This window comes from Lygodium microphyllum, chromosome 8, assembly GCF_053477565.2.
Source record: "Lygodium microphyllum isolate KBCC chromosome 8, Lygodium_microphyllum_v1.1.10, whole genome shotgun sequence".
NCBI classification, from domain to species: Eukaryota; Viridiplantae; Streptophyta; class Polypodiopsida; order Schizaeales; family Lygodiaceae; genus Lygodium; species Lygodium microphyllum.
The window spans coordinates 35,857,846-35,880,768 of record NC_141142.1 but is presented as its reverse complement, the minus strand read 5'-3'; the positions used below and the strand labels follow the sequence as shown (position 1 = coordinate 35,880,768).

General features: G+C 39.0%; 1 protein-coding gene across 1 annotated transcript; it reads right to left on the bottom strand.

The window, feature by feature from the left end:
* Positions 1-16,163: 16,163 nt before the first annotated feature.
* LOC148032154 (pentatricopeptide repeat-containing protein At2g39620-like) lies at positions 16,164-22,119 on the bottom strand. The gene has a single exon (XM_087682794.1). The coding sequence runs from the start codon at positions 21,626-21,628 to the stop codon at positions 19,376-19,378; it is 2,253 nt and encodes a 750-aa protein (XP_087538920.1). The 5' UTR covers positions 21,629-22,119; the 3' UTR covers positions 16,164-19,375.
* Positions 22,120-22,923: the final 804 nt, after the last annotated feature.

Genomic DNA, 22,923 nt, shown 5'->3' with positions numbered 1-22,923 from the left:
TCATATTCCTCTTCTTCATAGCCATATCTTTCTTGGTTGCCTCTTATACCCCCTCAATTCCACCTTGGCCTCTCCAAAGAAGCATGTGCACTTCTCTATCTCCTTAACCTCCTACCATCACTTTGCATGCTCCATGAACTCCACCAACAAATACACCACCACATCCCCCCACCCCTCCCAAAAAAAAAAACTCACACACATCTCTCCTCCAACTCTACTTGCCTTCTTATATAGGATGCTACATTGCTTTAAAGTTGATAGGTGCCTCCGTAATGTCTCCTTCTCTCATCCATGTGCCCTTTACCTTTTCTGTAATCTTGAATTCATACTTCTTCAACGTGTATCCATTTACCATTGTTTTATGAAACTCCCCCGCTACATTTTCCAACTAAAGGTGCCATTAGCATACTTCTTACAACCTTGAATGGTTTATCCCATCTCCCTTAAAGCATTTTTGGAAGTTACAATCTAGCTTGTTGTTAATCTCATCACTAAACTATCTATACCCTTGTCTTTGTATTACCGATTCATCATTCCACTTCAACTGTTGATTCATCGCTAAGTTCATACTGTAAAATCCCTAAGCTCATCTTTTGGAATTGTAGACACGACTTGCATCAATGATTAACATCATGGCACTCTTTTTAAAACTAGATAAGGTACCTTCATACACAAATTGACATTTACAATGAGGTACTTATTGGCCTTCATGATAAAATAATACTTTTTCCTCTTCTACATCACCTTAGGAACAATACATGTTAGAGAAACCCCTCCTTCAGGGTCAAGCATTCTCTCCCTTCATACAAAAGAACTTCCCTAGGAGCCACAAACATACTATAAGATCCTCTTATACTACCTCATGAACATTAGCATTCTCTTTCACATCAATGTGCCTTGGGATCCATTACTTCATGTCTCTATAAGAGTCTTGTTATCCTATTGCACCTCAAATTTAGGCTAGAATTTTCCATCTGCCACAATTCTAAAACTTATTTCACCACTATCATAGCAACTTCTCTAATATTTAACCTTTTGATTCTCAATTCCTAAACCACTTGTAATGCCTTCTCTAACATTAAGTACTTCACCTCATTGTTACTTTGAACTTCCAAATTAAACCCTTGTTCTATTATCAAGTTGCCATCCAAATGTATAATGCAAGACTTTCAAAAACTTCCTTGTGCCCCCTTCTATAGGATCCATCAAAAAACAAGTAAAATTGTTTGGGAAACTTTGGTGGAGTTTTCCATCATTTCTTTTATTTGATCATTCTTAGGATTTCCCTTTAGGTAAGCATGTCCCTCAATATTATCCTAAAACTCTCTTCCCTAAGAAAAGATAATTGAATATCTTCCAATTCCACTTAGTCCATCTCTTTAACAACTTAGCATTATTCATCAATTGGGATAATAAAAAATAACTTGATAAAACAACAAAAAGTTTAGGTAGCAAATTTGCTTCTGTACATTCCTTCCTACCAGCAATCTTCAAAACTTCCTTATATATCTCTGACTTCTTCAATTCCACCTTAAGATGAAGTGAAGTTCTCAAGGTTGGTTATGAAATGATCCTTCTTTACCATTGAGAGTGGTTTCTCTTCTCTCAAATCCTTTGTCCATAGGTCCTTTAAGGCCTCAGATCCTTTAGTAAACTGGTAAACTACTTAATAGTTCAATCTTCCTATTGTACATAAAATAAAAAATTTCATCATACCACATTCACATCCTCCACCTTGGAAAATCTCTGATTCAAATCCACCTTTACATCCTCATTATCCACATCAACTGCTAGTTGTCAAGTAGGTTATCTGGCAAGATATGTAGTAAACCATTCTCTAACCACTCCTTTGATCTTGTTGTCACGTAAGGTTATCTAGCAAGATATGTAGTAAGCCATTCTCTAACCACTCCATTGATCTCGTTGTAAAATATTTAAAGCTAGTTCTCTCTCTCCAATTTTTTCATTAAACATGTTATCTCAAAGTCTTCTACAAACTGTATGACATCTTCTTCCTTGCTCCTAATAACATCTTGAGCTCTATGCCTATCTTTTCTACCTCAACCCTGTAGAAAGATCCTCAACAAGGGGCACCAAAAGACATGAAACATTAAAGAAATAGAAACTGGAGCACAACCTAAAGCATTAGCACATGAAAAAACTCCAAATTCCTAGATAAACACACCATAGCATAGCTTCACACGTAATTGAAAAGGGTTGATGCTCATGTAGAGAAGAAAATACAACTTCCTTGTAGCTCAAAAATGGGGTATAAGCCACAATCAATGGATCAGAATGTGTAAGGGTGTGTCCAAACTATTAACTCATAGGTGAATTTGATGTTGATACATTTGGGAGGGAAATGCTTAGGCAAGGCATCACTTTAGGCATTGTAAACAACAAAGCAAGTCTCTTCTTTAGACATAATAGGACCCTCATACTCATAGTCTTTGTTCAAGTAAATCACACTCAACCCATGGCTGATAAATCAATACCATCAACATCACAATCCTCTACAATCTCCTAAGGTAGTGGGCAAGTAGAATCTTTCAGCCAACCCACTAGAGAGATCTTAACTCAAAAGTCATGTAACAAGAGTTCCTTCCAATCCGCAAGGTGTCTCTATACTCCAAGAATGCACTTTCAAAGTTTGGAAGAAAAATGCATAGCCAAGGCACCACTTAGGCATTGTAAACACAAAGCAAGTTTCTTCTTTAGACATAATGGCTCTCTCATATTCATAGTCTTTGTTCAACTAGATCACACTCTCAACAACCACATCTCATATATCAATAGCTACATCACTATCCTCTATAATCTCCCAAGGTAGTGGGCAAGTAGAAACTCTCAAACAACCCATCAGAGAGACCTTAGCTTAGGAGTATTGTAACAAGAGTTCCTTCCAATCCACGAGGCATCTCTACACCTCCAAATTGAAGCTATTGGGCTTTTGGCATGAGGACACTAGCAGCTTTCTCACTCTCTTTCACATCCCTCTTATCTTCTAATATTTCACACTTGAGACAACTAACTCCTCTACTAGCCTACATCCTCTCACAACATGGCCTCTTGCTACATTTATCTTCTAACTTGTCTTTCTCTTCTTCACGACCATAATTACCTTGGTTACCTCTTCCACCTCCTTAGATCTACCTTAGCTTCTTCATAACATCACCTCCACTTCTCTCTCGTTCTCTTTGGTCTCCTATCATCAGCTTATATGCTCCAAAAACTCAACAAAAGTTCCCCACCATCTCTGTCTCTCTGGGCTCTACCCCCTTTTGCTAATTTGTTCTATTCTAAGACTACTGCAGCCAACTTCTAACTTGGTTGACACATACTACTATTTCCATGATCTATTTTGTGTATTGTCCAGCTTGTATTCTTTGGTATAGTGTCACTACATCTTTAAATTCTGATATGTTACAGAACTGGGGAATCATCATTGCCTATTTTACACTTGATTTGAGGCCTACTCTATCTCTATTTTACCATCAACATCTATATTTTGAGTTTTCTACTCTTTTACAGACTAGGCTACATGTCATTAGGTTGCACGTTGTTATATGGGCTGCAAATTATGCATTTGATCCTCTATTAATCATGCCTATTTTGATATGTCTCGTTTAATCTCTTTTCATTGTGTAGCAGCTATTTTGTTAGAATCAGATATCATATCCACTATGTGAACTCTTGAAATTGTGTTTTCTTGGGCTGAGTCTTGGCAATACTCTCTCTACATGTCTTCTTTACTTCATCTTCTCTCCTCTCCTCTACAATGGCACCTCTCTATTGTTTAATTGATGATACGCTTAAAGATTTAAACTATCTCACCTAGACTGCCATGATGAAAGCTTAGTTTGTACAAAAGTGTTTGTGGTATATTGTTTCAAGAGCTATCATACATCCTCGAATGCTAGATCCTATTCTAGAAGATTGGAACTGCAACAACTATGAGAAAGTTGTGCTTACTTGGCATACAGATAATGCTTGTGCATATTCTACTTTTCTTAGATGCATCTCTAAAGAGGTCCTTCCAATAGCTACCCCCTAGAGGATGGCCTTAAAAGTGTGGGAAAAGCTATAGATGATGTACAAGGGTCTGAACCACTATGTGAGCTATGACCCTTTATAGACACCTATAGACTCTAAAGTTCCAACCTACGGATACGATCTTGTCATTTCTTCTTCCATGACATAGATATAAGATCAACTTCGGCATATATAGTTTGCCCTTCCAAAGGCTCACCTTGTGGGGATTGTTAGAAAGAATGAGAGAGAGATAGAGGCAATAGAGAGCAGTAAGTTCTGAGTATATTCTTTTTTCCTTATTCATCACACTCACTCTAAGTAACCCAAAGTACAATGTACTATAACCTAAGTCAACAAGCAGTGTAAAGAGACTTAGTCTAATTGTACCAACTAAATCTGACCGGCTTTATTACACACACATATTATCCAACTAATCTACCATTGGATAGAGTGGACAAAAATACTAACTAAGCTTACATATCTCAACACTCCCTCTTAAGCTTAAGTCACTTCATGTATCCCAAGTAGTGATCTACAATAAGTGAACTTATTTGTACCAAGGGATTTGGTAAAAATATATGTCACTTTGTATTCAGTCTTCACATGTATGAGGTCTATCCTACCTCCAAGCACCATTTCCCTAATAAAATAGTAATGTATCTCTATGTGCTTTGACCTAGTATGATAAATTGGATTGCTTGCTAGAAGCACGCTACTCATGTTATCACAATATAGCTTGATTGGTTTATCCACACAAATCCCCAAGTCATCTAACAACTTAATGAGCCAAGCAACCCCACATGCAACCAATGTTATACCCCTGTATTTCGCTTCTATACTTGAGAGAGCCACAGTAGGTTATTTTTTATTACTCCAATTGGCCGTGCTACCTTCAAGGTCAAATACATATCCATTGGTCAATCTCCTATCATACATAAAGCCAACCCAATCCACATCACTATAACATATAAATAATCTCAACAGACTTACCATGCTCATAGAACAACCCATAAGACAATGTATCATTCACATATCTCAAAATCCGCCTCAGAACATCTATGTGAGATTTTCCAATCCCTCTATTCCGCTTTTATACTCGAGAGAGCCACAACAGGTTATTTTTTACTACTCCAACTAACCATTCTACTTCCAAGACCAAAATGCATATCTATTTGTTGATCTCCTATCATACATACAACCAACCCAATCTACATCACTATAATCTATGAGCTCAACGGGCTTATTATGCTCATAGAATAGCCCAGAAGACAATGTACCCTTCACATATCTCAAAATCCATCTCACAGCATCTATGTGTGGCTTCCTTAGCTGCTGCATAAACTAGATGATCAAACCAACTACATAACTCAAGTCTGGTCTAGTGATAGTAAAACACATAAGACTCCCAACCATCTATCTATGCATAGTCATATTCTCTATAACATTTCATGTATCAATAGCTAGCTTTACATTTTATTCCAATAATGTATCCATGGGTTTGCATTACAGCATGTCATACTTCTCCAACATATTCGATGCATATTGTTTCTGTATCATCCATATCCCATGAGGTGTACGCATAACTTCAATACCTAAGAAAAATTTCAGCTCTCCCATTTTTGTAATCTGAAATTCTTTCTGCAACATAGCTTTTATGTCATCAATGCCCTATATGTCATCACCTATGTTCACTAAATCATCTACATAGAGCACCAAAATCACATGTCATGTCTTTGTTTTCCTGGTGAATAGGTTGTGATCAGCTTTACCTAGCTGAAATCCAAGTGTCTACAAGTAGGAAATAATCCTTGCATTCCAAGCTCGTGGGGCTTGCTTTAAGCCATACAAATCTTTCTTCAATTTGCATACATACGATGGATAGTCGAGGTGCACATAGCCCTCTGACTTATCCATATGAACCTCTTCTATCGAATCACCACTTAGAAAAGCATTTTTAACATCCATTTGATAAAGATTCCAACCTTTGGATGCAACCAATGCAATAATAGTCTGTACAATTGCCATCTCAACCGAACTAAAGGTTTTGTCATAATCCATCCCATGCTACTGTGCATATCCTTTCACGATCAATCTGGCTTTATATCTCTCTAGTAAGCCATCAGGCTTACATTTTACCTTATAGACCCACTTGCATCCAATAGGGATTTTAACCTCGAGTAACTCAACCAAATCCCATGTTCTATTTTTCAGCAAAGCCTTATGTTCAACAACCATAACCCTACACCAATTTTCATCCTTAACTACTTCCATAAAATATATAGGCTCTGTCTTTCAGTACTTCTGTCATGTATGCATAATGTCTCAATGAGTGCCCACTATAAATAAGTCTATCCACATGCTTTCTTTCTCTTTGTGATCTCCACAATGGAGGTGAACTAGATTCCACTCCCTCATGAGGTAGTACATATCTCTTCTTAACTCCAGGTATAACCACTGCAAGTATGACAAACTCACTATCCAAACTCTCACTAGAGTCATATCCTAAAGTCAATGGAGATGTAATATCATCAGAAACCTTCTCTTTTCCTATATCTCTCCCCCTCATTGATGTATCCATGTCAATGGATGACCCATGTCTACCGAGCCGTCCTGTCCAAGGTCTTACACTGCCACATGCATCATGAGAAGGTCCACCAGTAGAAATAGTGTCTTACTTTCCATTTCCAGCATATGTACCCCATGAAGTGTCATCATATACCGAAGCCTACTTATGGTGCATAGATCGAATGTTGTATGCGCGCGTAGTGAGCGCTGGAAGGTCCCCAAGAACAAAAAAACTCTACTTTTGCACAAAGAACAAGAAAGAAAGCTTGCACGACATGAAGCAAGAGACTAATTGGGTTTAAATCTCTCCCCATGCCTTGTGTGAGCACTCCATAAAGCATGTATTTGATATGTTATTCATCTCCAAGCTCAAAAAATAGCCCAATTTATAATTAGTACGCTTTAGCTTTTGTGTTTGCTTTTGTCCCACTAAAGAAAAAAAGCTATTGGGCGCCCAAGGAGTCGGGCGGTACCCAGATACAATGTCCAATACAAATATTTAAATCGTATATCCATGCGCATACAAAATAATAAATAAATGTCAAGCACTTTAATAAATAAGCGCATCAAAATAAATATTGGCGCCACGCCTAAGATGCGCGTCCATCAAAAATTATAATAATTTGAATATACGCTATCGCCCAGTGCTTCCCAACGCCACCGCTGCCTACTCTACACATCAACTAAAGCATTCACAATTGTTAGAAACTAATAAAATTAAACCGAAAAAAGTGAATACCTAGCAGTCTTCAGCTACAAAATAAATAAATTGGTTAGAGCTCAATCCTAACCTTAATTTATTACGAGTGCGTACTCTAAACTCATAAACGTCTATTAATTTAAATATGTATTTTGCGGGATCACCCGCCATGGAATCACCCACTTGCACATTAACAAGATGCCCGAAAAGGATAGGCATCCCCATCGACTTTTCGCACAAGGTATCCACCTTGTGTATGAGCCCTGGCAATAAATAAAATTTTATGGAATCCACTGCAAAACCTCATAGAATCCACCGTGAAATATGCCTCCTGGCATCATACCCCCGGGGTGGGATAGCAATTGTCCTCAATTGCTATTAGCTCAATGTGGAGCCAGCAGTGAAGGGTAAGCACTTAGGTCTTGAGCGTGCATCCATTGGGCCTCTTCAACAGGATGATTTTTAAACTTAACCAAATATCTAGAATATCTACAGCCAGTTCTAGTGGTCATAAAGTCAGTATCTAGAATAGTTTCAAGCTCAAGGATTTCAGTTTCTTCTTCTAGCAACAAAGGAGGGTTTTCATAGACAGGGTGTACAGGTAATTGTTCTCTAAAAGGTCGTAATAAACTGATATAAAAAGTGTTGTGGATTTTCCAGTGTTGTGGTAATTTTAGTTTAAATGCATTGTCATTGATTTTGTGAATGATCTTGAAAGGTCCATAAAATCTAGGGGCTAATTTTACAACAGGGTGTTTGTCAACACTTTGTAATCTTCACTTTTCAATCTGTAACCAAACATAATCATCAACTTTGAAACTCATATCTTTTCTTTTCTTGTTGGCTTGTTTTGTGTATGATTGCTGGGCTTTGGCAATCATATCTTTAACTTCATCAAAAATAGTAGCATGCATGTTAGCAATATCATCAGCAGCTTGAACTTTGTTTGATAATGATGTAACATGTGTAGGTAATCTATATCCATAAATAATTTCAAATGGTACTTTCTGTGTAGCTATATGTGTTGTATTATTGTATGCAAACTGAAGTAAATGTAAATGTGTATCCCATGTTTGTGGTTTTGAAATTGTGTATACACACAAAAGATCTAAAATGGTACTGTTAATAGCTTCTGTTTGTCCATTGGTTTCAGGATGAAATGCAGATGAAAAATCAATCTTTGTTCCTAAGTTAGCAAACAAAGTAATCCAAAAATGATTACAGAATCTAGAATCATGGTCAAAAATAATAACTTTTGGCAAGCCATGATTAGTGAAAACAATTTTCAAGAACAATTGAGCAGCTTGAGATGCACTTAATGTTTTCTTGCATGGAATAAAATATGCTTGTTTGCTAAACCTATCAACAATAGTCCAAATCATGTCATGATTAGCTTTAGTTAGGTAAACTAGTTATAAAGTCCATTGAGATCTGTTCCCATGGTCGTTTTGGAATTGGTAAAGGCATTAATAAACCATATTGTTTACCATGGTGTCTTTTAACTCTTTGACAAATTAAACATTCTGAATACAAAGTTAGATACATCAGATTCCATGTGTGGTCAATAAAAATCTTCAATCAGTGTACGCAAAGTAGAAATAATTCCTCTATGGCCTTGGTATGGGGAACAATGAATTTCATGCAAAACAAATTATCGAAATGGAACAATTACACATAATCTTTTTTCATAAAACATAAATCCATCAGTGTAAGACAATGAATCAATGGGGATCCAATTATTTGCAACTAGTTTATTCCAATCAGCTTGAAAAGTAGGATCTTGTTCATAAGTATCTTTCATAGGGAGAAGAGAGTCAAAAGATATCACATAAATATTATGAATAGTCGGTCTTCTACTTAAAGCATCGGCAACAAGATTCTCTTTTCCAGGTTGATATTGTATGAGTGGATGAAAACTTTGAATAAAAGCACCCCATTTAATGTGTCGGTTAGATATTTGTGGTTGACTGAGGAGATGTTTAATGCTTTGTTGGTCAGTTTTGATCATGAATTCAGATCCCATTAAATAGTGTTTCCATTGACGTAAAGCTTATACTACAGCTAGCAATTCCTTATCATAGGTAGAATACTTAAGTTCAGAGGGTTTAAGTTTGCATCTAGAGTAGGCTATGGGATGAGAATCTTACATAAGGACTGCTCCTATTCCAAATCCACTAGTGTGAGTGACTACTAGAAAAATGGTCTATTGAAGTCAAGTTATTGCAATACAGGAGTATGAGTTAAAGCATGTTTCAATAAATCAAAGGACTTTTGTTGATTATCAGACCAATGATATACAATGCCTTTCTTTAATAATTTTGTCAAAGGTAATACAAGCAATGAAAATTTTCTCACAAATTTTTTGTAAAAGCTAGCAAGACCTAAGAAAGAAAGTAATTCATGCACATTTTTGGATATCGGCCAATTCATAATTGCTTCTATCTTTTTAGGGTCAACTTTAATACCTTCAGATGAAACAATATGTCCTAGATATTCAATTTGTGTTTGGAAAAATTCACTCTTTTCTGGATTTACATATAATTGATTCTCTTTTAATAATTTAAAAACCAAAGATAAATGTTCACAATGCTCGTTCTCATTCTTACTGAAAACCAATATATCATCAAAGAAAACAATGACACAATGCTGATGCTTCAAAAATATGCGATTCATCATACGATTGAATGTGACTAGTGCATTAGTTAAACCAAAAGGCATAATCAGGAATGCATAGTGTCCAAATTGTGTTTTAAATGCAGTTTTGAATATATCAAATGAGTCCAATCTTACTTGATGGTATCCAAATTTAAGATCTATCTTGCTAAATATTGCAGATCCTTGTAGCTTGTCCATAAGATCATCTACCCTAGGAATCAGATATCTATTCTTAACAGTGATTTTACTTAGGACACGATAATCAATGCACATGCGATAGGTATTATTTTTCTTCTTCACTAATAGGACAGGTGCACCAAATGGAGAACTACTAGGTCTAATGAGTCCTCGAATTAACAATTCTTCAATTTGGGCTTGAATTTCTCTATGTTCAATTTGGTTATGTCTATATGGTGCTTTACATGGTGGTTGTGATCCAGGAATTAGGTCTATCTTGTGGTCTTCGAGACGTACAGGTGGTAAATCAACAGCAAAACAATCTTGAAATTTTGAAAGAAATTGTGAGTTCCTAGGATGCATCTGATTTTCTTTAGCCTCAATTTCATTCACCCATATTAAATAGAATTTGCTACCTTTCCGTAATGCATGTTTACCTTTAGTATGACTAAGCAATGGAAAATTATCGAAAGTGTGCATACCATGCAATGTGATTTGTTTCCCATTAGAATGAATTTTCATTGAATGCGTGGAATAATCTATATCAGGATTGTACTGATGACGCCAAGGCATTCCTAAGATAATGTCAGTAGACTGCAAAGGCACAACTAAGAAATTTTTACATTCAATATAATCACCAATTTTAATTTCTAAGTCATGCACTTCTTGTGTTTCATTGTATCTAGTGCCTAAGAATATAGCCTTAATGTGATAATGTGTAGAAATAGTATGTATATTCAATTCTTTGACCAATTTTACAGAAATAAAGTCGTGTGTGCTCCCATCATCATGTAAAACAGTCTTTTCTTTACCATGCACAAGACATTTCATTGTTAATAAAGAATGGGGATTTGGCATACCTGGTAAAGTATCTGAAGTAATACCAATGTCATCATCATCTTCCGTGAAATCCGGCATTTCTTCATGTTCTTCATCTTCTGTCGCTCCCAAATAATTGATATGAACAGTTGGCTTTTTGGATTGACAATTCGCCCGCTAGATGTCCAGGTTGATGATATTTGTAACAGACTATGGGTTTGGCTTTAGATACATTATTGGTAATAGCAGGAAGTTTAGGAATATTGGGATTTGGCTGGAGAGATGGCTTAGGGTTTGGATTTGTATTTGATGGTAAAGTAGGTGGTCGTGTCCAAGATTTATGAAATGAAGATGGAAATAAACGAGTTTGATTGAATCTTCAGAAACTTGAATTGAATTGTTTTGAACCAAAGTTACCATTAGTTTGAAATTGTGGTGGTCGCTTATCTTGTCCTTGAATTTTGTCTTCAGTGTCATGGACCAAGGAAATTGCATCTTCGAGAGTCGTTGGCTTGAACATGTTGACCTCCGCATAAAAATGTCCATGTAAGCTAGACATAAACTTGTGTTTATGGGTTGTCTTAGGTATATCTTCAAGCATTCGTAGTTGCAATAAAGCATTCCAAAAACGCTCGGTATATTGTGAAATAGGCTCACGATCCCTTTGTTGCAGAAGATCCCATTGTTTGATTGCTTCTTCGTGGAATTGGGGTGGAAGGAAATTCTGCAAAAATTTCTTTTGGAAAGTCTCCCAAGTAGTAGGACAATCAATGCTCTTGCGGACAACAGTCCACCATAGGGATGCTCGGTCAACTAGATGATTAGTGACACACTTAATTTTGTCTTTCTCAGTATACTGTTCTTCATGGAAATAATCATCAAATTGGCTGATAAAAGCAAGTACAATCTTTCCATCGCACGACCCATTGAAAGTACAAAATTTGAAATTTCTTTTACTTATCTTTGTTTCTTTCTGAATAGATTGTGCTTCAAGTATTGTGTCGATCGTACGTCGTATAAGATCTTCAAATTGCGGTCCCTCTTGGTTGGCAATAGATTGTTGTAGATTGGCCAATTGAGCTTGCAAGGTTTGACGTGATCTTCGTTCCTCTTGAAGCTGTATCATAATCAAATCCAGTTTTTGCTCCATCGTTGGTTCGGGTAGATCTTCCATGGTTTGGACATCTTGCAAAATTCTAAAAGACCTCACACACTCAAAATCTTGTTAGCGGGATGAGCGTAGCTCAAAGTCGGGTTTACAAGGCTTATTTCTCTTCTTTTTTTTTTATGGCTTTTTATAGTATTTCTCCTTTGCAAATGCGGAATTTGATATCACGGTCGTCTTCCAAGAAGATAATCTTGCGTATAGACTATGTGTTATAAAATGTTTACTGGAATCTGGCTCTTGTCAGAATGCAGGCACGAACAGGGGCTTGCAGGGAGTTTTAGAACCAGTTTGGGTGTACTTTCGTATGAACACAGGCTATGGAAGAGATTAAGAATTGGATTTTAAGCCTTAGTAAGACTTAAAAGAGACTTGAGCATAATTAAAAAGCTTGACTGAACGTTTTGATGAGGACTAGGATGACGGTAGCTTTTCGTCGACGGCATCATCATCGAGTACATCCTCCCGCAGCAAATCGTCAAATTCTTAAGAGCTTAAGCAAAGTTTAAGCTTTGTAAAGCTTAAAGCTATTATTAATGAAGATTTTGCTTAATGTATCTCTGAGAAGAAAATGCCTTCCAAAAGAACTTTCCAAGTGGTCCTTCGTTCAGCAGAGATTGGTCCTTCACAATCCAACAGCGCAACAAGGGGTTCTTCACCACCAGGAACATGCTAGTATTGATTGATTGTCGCGAGGCTGACTATAGAGCCCGTTTGTTCCAGGAGCTTCGACTTCGCGCGAGATGGTAAGCGATTGGAAGCTCTCGATCTCAGCTTCGCTCTAATACCACTGGTGCACAAATCGGATGTTGTATGCGCGCGTAGTGAGCGTCGAAAGGTCCCCAAGAACAAAAGAGCTCTACTTTTGCACAAAGAACAAGAAAAAAAGCTTGCACGACATGAAGCAAGAGACTAATTGGGTACAATCTCCATAGAGCAAGCAGTGGTGGCATTGGGAAGCACTGGGCGATAGCGTGTATTCAGATTATTATCATTTTTTATGGGCGCGCATCTTAGGCGTGGTGCCAATATTTATTCTGACACGCTTATTTATTGAAGTGCTTGACATTTATTTATTATTTTATATGCGCATGGACATACGATTTAAATATTTGTATTGGACATTGTATTTGGGTACCGCCCGACTCCTTGGGCGCTCAATAGCTTTTTTTCTTTAGTGGGAGAAAAGCAAACACAAAAGCTAAAGCGTGCTAATTGTAAATTGGGCTATTTTTTTAGCTTGGAGATGAATAATATATCAAATACATGCTTTGTGGAGCGGTCACACAAGGCATGGGGGAAGATTGTACCCAATTAGTCTCTTGCTTCATGTCGTGCAAGCTTTCTTTCTTGTTCTTTGTGCAAAAGTAGAGTTCTTTTGTTCTTGGGAGCCTTCTAACGCTCACTACGCACACATACAGCATCCGATCTATGCACCAGCTTAGAACCATACCAAGATGCTTATTCATCAAACACAACATTACAACTAAGCAAGATCTCTTGTATAGTCGGAACAATGCACTTGTATGTCTTTTTTTCTTGTGAGTATCCAAGGAAAACACACTTCACTACTTTACGCTCAAGTTTCTTATGTTTGTCATCAAGAACATAACCGTAGGCAATACTACCAAATACTTTTAAATGTCAGATATCAAGCCTGTAGCCATACTGCGGAAATGTGTGGGATCTAGGACATGGCAATGAACTATAGTGGATGAAAGAAAAAGAATGAACTCATGATGATAGAGACACTCGACACAAGTGAATTAGGTTCCAAGATGGAAGCTTGGACTCATAAACACAATCTTGTGTAGGATTGGCAATGACAAGACACTTAACTGAAAGTACAAAGCATCATGACATTGTATTCATTCTATATCAAAAGTGGTAGTCAAGTACAATGCTTTATAGTTGTTGGATGGCTACGGTCTTCCCTCTCTGTGCATATGGGATTCCTGCAGCATGTATGTCTTCAGTCCAAATTGCCTCATACAAAGAGGCTACATTAGGTATGATTGCAAATATCTCAACACGCCTCCTCAATCACAACCAGAAAGTACAAAGTGTGTAGAGGCTTTAGTGAAAGCAACACCTGCAAAGTGTGGGCACACCATAAACATGGCAAAACAGCAGAGGCTGTCGTAGAAAAGGCTAAGTGTGGGTACCACAAAACATGATGGACATCCAGAGGCTATAGCAGGGGCCTTATAGAGGCTGTAGTACAAGGCTACATAAGGAGTTTACAAACATATGATAAAGACATTTGGGCTAGACATTACAAGGCTAAAAAATTCAGCAAAAATTTGGATCAAGGACCAGCAGGCCCTTGCAGTTTTCAACATTACTTTTGACATAGATCTTCAATTCATTGTAGATCTTCTTGTCAGAGTAGTTCAGCTTGCTCTTTTTTATCATGTACTTGCTCTTCACTTTGCTTGCCGCTTCAGAGTTTTCATGATTTTTTTGCTTCTTCTTCTTATTCTTTTTCTCTTTGATCTTTCCTTCATGATCATCATTTTCATGGACTTTGCTTGCATTAGTCATCTGGTTCTTTTCTTTATGATCCCCCTCAAGCAAAGATACAATCTTTGAGGCAGCGGAAATGTCTTCAAAATTTTGCACTTTCATGTCTTCAAGGTCTTCAAATGGATGCATTGATGGCATTTGAATATAGGCAGCTCCATGTCTTCCTCTAGGGAGAGTAACATCTTCTATGTAGTGTAAATGGGCCATAAGATACATGTTACTCTTCATGAAGTGTATCCACATAGAAATTTTCTTGCTTGTCATTGACATGACTAGAAATCAGTACCCACAACCTAATAATAACCAACAATGAGTTGATCTTTGTATGTGTCAAAAGACATAAGCAATGGTTGTGTAGTATCAAAAGATACTAGTTTGAAATTTGATGTTTGTTGCTTGAGTTGACTTGATTCTCAATGCTTGTCTTGTTCTTCAACTTGAGTCCCCTCCTTGCTATTGTGATGGATAATTTTACTTGAATCCTTACTGGAAATTGAGATGGGACTCAAATTAGAGTGACAAAACCTTCCAATGGAGTGAGAAGAGAGATGGAAGAGAAGCTTGATGATGATATTTGATTGAATATTCCAAGTCTTCCAAAAACTCCACGAATGTCTTCACCTTGATGTTCATCACTAAGTAAGTCAGTGAATCAGAGTGGCAATGTCCTAATCCAAGTGATAGGAGAGAGAAAATGAAGAAAATGATGAGTTTTTTATGAGCTTGAGTTCAAAAGCTATGGAGGACTGTGTTAGGATTTCAAACCCATCTGATAAAAACGATGACAGCAACTCGATCCGATAGCCATTTGAGCTGATATTTGGTGAGAGGATAGCTCATAGGTTAGGCTTTGAATGCCCCATGATCAGCATCGACATTGTGTATTTTATGTATGGCACAGACTGTACGATGCAAAGATGGCGCAAAACAGGCAGCGATGGCGAAATCACGTACTGCTGGTTTGAGTGATCACCAATATTTGACTATGATGTAACAGAGATCTTCGCCATGAGTAGAGGAATGTTTCTCCAAAAGGAATCGTGAGCTAAAATGGCCTCTATGAAGAGATCCAAGGGCTCAAAGGAGATAGGATGCAGACTGGCTATGGCTGCCACAAGGTGCGCTAAACATGGAGTTAAAGAATTGAAGTCATACACTAATCTTAAGCTGGATGTGAGCTAGACAGAGATTGAGAGGAACCAAGAGAGGTTGGAGAAGCAGTGCCATGCCCGATACCATGTGGAAATGTGCGGGATCTAAGACGTGGCAATGAGCTATGGTGGATGAAAGAAGAAAAATGAACTCATGATGATAGAGACACTCGACTTGATTGTTACACAAGTGAATTAGGTTCCAAGATGGAAGCTTGGACTCATAAACACAATCTTGATACGACTGACAATGACAAGACACTTAACTAAAAGTACAAAGCATCATGACATTGTATTCATTCTATATCAAAAGTGCTAGTCAGGTACAATGCTTTATAGTTATTGGATGGCTACAGTTTTCCCTCTCTGTGCATATGGAATTCTTGCAGCCTGCATGTCTTCAGCCCAAATTGCCTCATACAAAGAGGCTACATTAGGTGTGATTGCAAATATCTCGACATATACAACTGCTCATAAGGTGTATTTTCATATATTACTGTTGTAGGTATTCTATTCATCACATAGACAACTATAAATATTACTTCAGTCCAATAATGCAACGGCATATCCTTCTCATTTGGCATGGCCCTAACTACCTCCATAATCACCTTGTTCTTCCTTTCAGCAACCCCGTTCTACTGTGGAGTATAGTTGCAAGTCAATTGTCTCCTAATCCCATACCTTGCTAAGTATTTGTCAAACTCCTTTGACGTGTACTCTCCACCACCATCAACTCGTAAGCACGAGACATAATAATTAAGCTCTTTTTCGACATAAACTTTAAAATCCATAAAGTTGTCCAATACCTCATCTTTATGCTTTAATATGTATATTCATATATACCTACTATAGTCATCCACAAATGTCACGTAGTATCAAGACCCACCAAGTGATGCATTATCCGCACATCCCCAGATATCTAAGTGCACAAGCTATAAAGGCCTGCTCTACTATTCCGTATATTCTTGGTAAATGGAAACCTAGCTTGTTTTGCAAATTGACAAGCTAAGTATACATATCCCAAATCAACATACTTAAAACTCGGTAGCCCTATAACAAGCTCCTTATGCATATTTTTAGTTTTTAGACATTTATATATCCAATCCGCTTATGCCAAATCCTGAACTTCTAGATAGCATAGTTGTTATTGTCTAATTTGACACCCATTATTTGAGTTATGTTATCAATTCTCTCAACATTTGTCATCTTTGCAACTCTGCGTATTCAATGCAGTCTGAAATAAACAGTGCCTAACTCCCTACAGACCAAGTACTCTTTGCACAAGACAGTTTTAGTCCTCAGATTTATGACAGTAAGTTGATTGCAAAAATCAATGATTTCTCAACTCAAAAACATAGCAAACATCTCCAAACATATCTCATAACGACCATATTCAATAGCATACTACGTAGGTTTCATTCACTACATGCAAGACTAATATGTATATTCCTAAAACCATTTACAGATCACAGTCTACAATTTCCAACAATTCTCTGTGCAAAACTAAAGCAATTTCATGCCACAAACATCCTCAAATCACATTAGACATCTGTCATGACTCGTAGGAAATAATACATGATTACATAGGCATAAGTGCTTGCTCAGTTTTCCATAACTGTAAGACAGTTTTCAGCCACTTCAATGCTGTAACCAGCAGTGTATTGTCTTGCAAACTGAAATATTTCCAGCTCAAAACAGCCTCAAAACATCTGTGACATGTACCATAACCCTCCGGGTTCAATACACGTACATACAAGTATCAACGGTGGTTTATATAACCAGTAGCAATGCTAGACAGGCTTCCCACAAGCTATAAACAACCAGTCTACTATATAACAACAATGAAATCAGACCAGATTTAGAGTATTTACAACCCACGACATCTCAAGAACACCCACATTACATCCCCGTTACATGTGGCAAAGATCCAGACAAATTTAGGTACCAAACAAGCATCAGAGTGCTTCAACCTTCAAGTGTTAACTGTCATACATTCAATGACAGATTTCAACCTGCTCTTGCCTCCTAGATCTGAGTTTTAAACTCTTCAAGGCCATCCCCAAGTGCATGAGAGTAAAGGCATATACATTGCCAAGGATTAATAGACAACAATGGAGTTCAATATAGCTCCCGATGAGCTACAACCAAGTAGATATAGGTTATCTGTGTAGGATTAACAGCGGACCTGCTCTGTTTTCTAGCCAATGTCTAATTCAAACATCCCACACATGAGCCGAGACCCAAAATGCCAATTCTATGGAGTCATCTTCAATCCCTGAAGTTGTTTAACCAACAATAGAGTGTGTTTATGGCTGCCAATGTCTGAGTTTGAGCAAGAGACAATAATCAACCTACACGTGCAGTTCAAGGCAGATCACATAGGCTGTAGATGGCTCGCAGATCTGGCATTAAGCATGCCATAATGCTTGGGTGACTTTAAATGGTGCTTGACAAGATTTGCATGGCATTTCTCTTCAACATAGAGCTCCAAATGCAACCATAGTTTGTGTTTATTGCTGCCCTCTTCCTGTCAATCCAAAAATAGGCACAACCTGTCTTGCCCACGTTTTTTATGCTGCTGAAATTGTTGAGGTTAATGCTCATTGTCAAGAGCTCCAATGCTTGCCAATAACCCCTACAATCAAGCCTCAATCAGCTCTGATCACTATTTGGTAGGTAGACCACAAAAACATACCTAGATCTCGAGCTATGGCTGCCAACACTCCAGGACAGCTCTTTACTCCTGCGCAGACTACTCGCAGATCTCTTGCAACTCCAATGCCAAGCTTCCAAGCTTCACACGCTTCGCGGGGTCATGGGGATTCATGGCTCTGATACCATGTTAGAAAGAATGAGAGAGATAGGGGCAACAAAGAGCAGTCAGCTCTCAGTATATTATTTCTTCATTATTCATCACACTCACTCTAAGTAACCCAAAGTACAATGTACTACACCTAAGTCAATAAGCAGTGTAAAGAGACTTAGTCTAACTGTACCAACTAAGTCTGGCTGACTTTATTACCCACACGTCATCTAGCTAATCTACTGCTGGATAAGATCGGCAGAAGTACTAACTGAGCTTGCATATCTCAACAAGGACTGTGCTCTATAAGCTTCCCTCAGAGTTTGATGGTGTGGCCAATGCTGTAGGGTCTCAAATGTCAGCAATCATTGTCAGCTTGTTCATATGTCCTCCATGTCGCTTGAGCATGGGGCATTGTTGTAGTTATAGGGGAGGCTTCCATCTCAATATGGTGGAGCTTTTGGAAAGGGGTGATGGGAAGAAGAAGACGAAAGCACGGTGTTATCACCGTGACAAGAAGGGATATCGGTCATCCCTCACAACTCTCCAATGCCAAAGGAGTGTGAGAGGGTGGTGGAGGCGAGGCATCCGAATCTCATCCATATGCAGGTGCAGAGGATCCAAAGGTGAGCTTCCCTTCCACATCAATGAAGTCCAGCCACATCGACGAAGTCAAGCAAGTTTTGAAGGTGAGAATGGCTATAGAAAATCTCAATGGAAACAAGAGAAGGTTACAGATAAGTTCGTGAAAAGATGTACAAAAGATGTCAATGCTTCAGTCTTTAGGCTGCAATCTCGCCTGCTTCCTCTTGCCAGCAAGCAGCTGCACATATGTTGCTGGTATGGTCATAAGCTCCAGCATCAGTATTACCTAACTGTACCGCATGTTCAAAGGCCAACCTCCCAAGCTCTAGGTTTCCCCATTTTTGACAAGCCCCCAAGAGAGCAGCCCAGGCTGGAACATAATCAGGACACGGCATCTCCTTGATCAATCTGATTGCCTCATCAAAGTGCCCTGCATGTCCAAAAAATCCAACCATGGAAGTGTAGTGCTCTAGATCTGGTCTCATGCCATATTTCATGCTCATAGTCTCAAAATACCTCTGGGCCTCATCCAGTAGACCTGACTGACTGCAAGCATTAAGCACACAGATTATTGTGACTGCATTTGGACAAAGGCCCTCAGATTGCATTCGCTGTAAGCAATCAAGGGCTTCCTCACCACACCCATGTTCAGCATATCCAGCAATCAGTGCAGACCAAGTAATCACATTCCGGGCTGGGAACTCATCAAGAACTTGTTGTGCATTTGAAAGTGCACCACACTTGGCATACATATCCACTAAAGCAGTGACAAGCACGACATTTGTTTCCAGCAACCCCTCTCTGATAATCTGATCATGAATTTGTTTGCCTTTGGTAGCTGCCCCCACAATGGCACAAGCCTTCAAGATGCAAACAAAGGTGACCGCATCTGGACAAAGGCCCTCACATTTCATCCGTTCAAAGCAGTTAAATGCTTCCTCACCATGCCCGTGCTGGGCATAACCTGCAATCAATGCAGACCAAGTGACGACATCCCGAAATGGAAGCTCATCAAGCACTTGTTGTGCTTTTGCAAGGGCACCACATTTTGCATACATATCCACCAAGGCATTGCCAAGCAGGAGATTTGTTTCCAGCAACCCCTGTCTGACAATCTGATCATGGATTTCTTTGCCTTCAGTAACTGCTCCCACAATGGCACAGGCCCTCAAGATGGAAACAAAAGTGACTGCATCCGGAGAAAGTCCCTCAAGTTGCATTCTTTTAAAGCAGTGGAGTGCTTCCTCACCGTGTCTCTGTTGGGCATATCCAGTGATTAATGCGTTCCAAATTGCTACATTACGGAATGGAAGCCCATCAAGCACTTGCTGTGCTTTTGGAAGTGCACCACATTTTGCATACATATCCACCAAAGCAGTGGCAAGTGCAATATTTGTTCCTAGCAACCCTCGTCTGACAATTTGATCATGGACTTGTTTGCCTTCAGTAGCTGCTCCCATGATGGCACAAGCTTTCAAGATGCAGATAAAGGTGACGGCATCTGGATGAAGCCCCTCATGTTGCATTCGCTCAAAGCAGTTCAGTGCTTCCTCACCCTGCCCATATTGGGCATATCCAGCAATTAGTGCATTCCAAGTCACTACATTCCGGACTGTAAGCTCAGCATGCACTTCTTGTGCTTTTAGAAGTGCACCACATTTTGCATACATATCCACCAGTGCAGTGGCAAGCGCAATATTTGCTCCCAACAACCCTCGTCTGACAATCTGGTCATGAAATTGCTTGCCTTTGGATGCTTCTCCCAGAAGAGCGCATGCTTTTAATATGCAAATGAAACTGACAGCATCTGGACAAATGCCCTCGTGCTCCATTTTCTCAAAGCAGTTAAGTGCTTCTTCACCATGTCCATGTCGGACATATCCAGCAATTAGAGCATTCCAAGACACTACATCCCGCATAGGAAGCTCGTCAAGCACATTTCCGGCCTTTCGAAGTGCACCACATTTTGCATACATATCCACCAAAGCATTGCTAAGGGAAATATGTGTTCCCAGCAACCCCTGTCTGACAATCTGATCATGGACTTCTTTGCCTATGGAAACTGCCCCAATGAGGGCACAAGCTTTTAAGATGCAAACAAAGGTCACTGCATCTGGACAAAGGCCCTCTTGCTGCATCTCTTCGAAGCAATTGAGTGCTTCCTGACCATGTCCATGCTGTGTATATCCAGTGATAAGTGCAGACCAAGTGACCACATCCCGTTTGGGAAGCTCATCCAGTACTTGACGTGCTTGTGAAAGTGCACCACATTTTGCATACATACTAACTAAAGTGTTGGCAACATGAGGGCTCTTTCCAAGGAGCCCTCTTTTCAGGATATCGGCATGTAACCTGGTGCCTTTATACAGATCCTTGCACTTGGCACAGGTCTTAAGCAAGGCCACAATTTTACCAATCGCCTTGTCATGGATGGCCTTCTCATTCCCCATACCATCTTTTCCTTCTTTTGATTTCAAAATCCCTCTCGTTAAACAAGCCCATCTTCATGATGCCGATTGTAGCCACTGCAGATCCACAAGGACTGCTTGCTTGATTGTACAGAAGACATGACTGTCTCTCATTGAAAAGCTTCTTTTGCAACATGTCATAATGCCGCTGGTTCGGGCGTGCACTGGATTCTGCGAAAGAATAGGATGAAGGGCTCGCGCCCTCGCTTTCACCTGCTGCTTCATTTTCGTTTGCAGACTCTGTGCGGTCGTTTTATGCATATCTCATGGCGCCTTGCTTTCAATAACGAGGAATAATTCAGCAAGGAACAAGCATGCTCTTCGATCCAAGGCCCGAGGATATCCTTTCTGCATGATTGCCTGAAGGTACGACACAGATGATCAGTCCCCCCACTTTACTCTGCGGATGCCGCCATTCGACTAATCATACAGTAGTCTCTTGATCTTGTTATATCCCCCCCCCCCTCGATGTCAACTCGTCAGTCCTAACAATCAAATATCCCATTAAACGCCTGGTTATTAGCCCCTCCATTAACCTTTTTTCTTGAGGAGGAAATAATCTCCCTTCTTAAGGAGGAAATAATCTCCCTAGTGGTAAGCCACAAGCCCCTTTCTTTTATTAACCCTACCTCGATTCCATTCTCGCGTTTGTAACACCTATACAAAATGATTGTGTGAGATGTAGGAGTTGAATCGAAGACCTTCTAGTCTATACCCTGTTCAACTTAACCAATCGAGCTATGCCTATTTGGTCCCACCATTACCTTTTATCTTGGCCAAGATAATGCTAACTTTTATACTAGCCAACATAGAGGACTCTCTTGATCCATAAAAAATTTGCAATATATGTTACATGTTTCAGACAACCATGTCAGCCTTGTCATCATCCTCACAGTCCTGTCGCACCTAGGCTAATAAGGGAAGTGGAACCCCACTCCCCCTATTAATTATCTCACGGATGCACCCGATGGCAATGAGGTTTAGTTACCCTGATCTTCACCCCACTAAAGCCATGAAAGTTTTGAGCTCTAGCGCAACGATTACAGTGCTATTGAATCATTTTGCTTCCTTTAGGAGTGTCAGAATCTTGAAAACCAATCAGCTTTTTTCAATTTTTGAAAATCCAACACTTCACCTCGCATTATCTTCCCTCACCCCACAGTGCGACTTGAAGGTTTGTAGGGGGAGGGAAGCCTTCCTCTTGGCACTACAAGGTTGGGAAAAAAAACAACCAAACTAAATGTTGTTAGGAGTCTATAAAGACAAAAAACTTGAAC

Bases quoted from the DNA above. Each gene is read 5' to 3' on its own strand.
- LOC148032154 (XM_087682794.1), bottom strand. From the start codon at position 21,628: ATGGGGAATGAGAAGGCCATCCATGACAAGGCGATTGGTAAAATTGTG.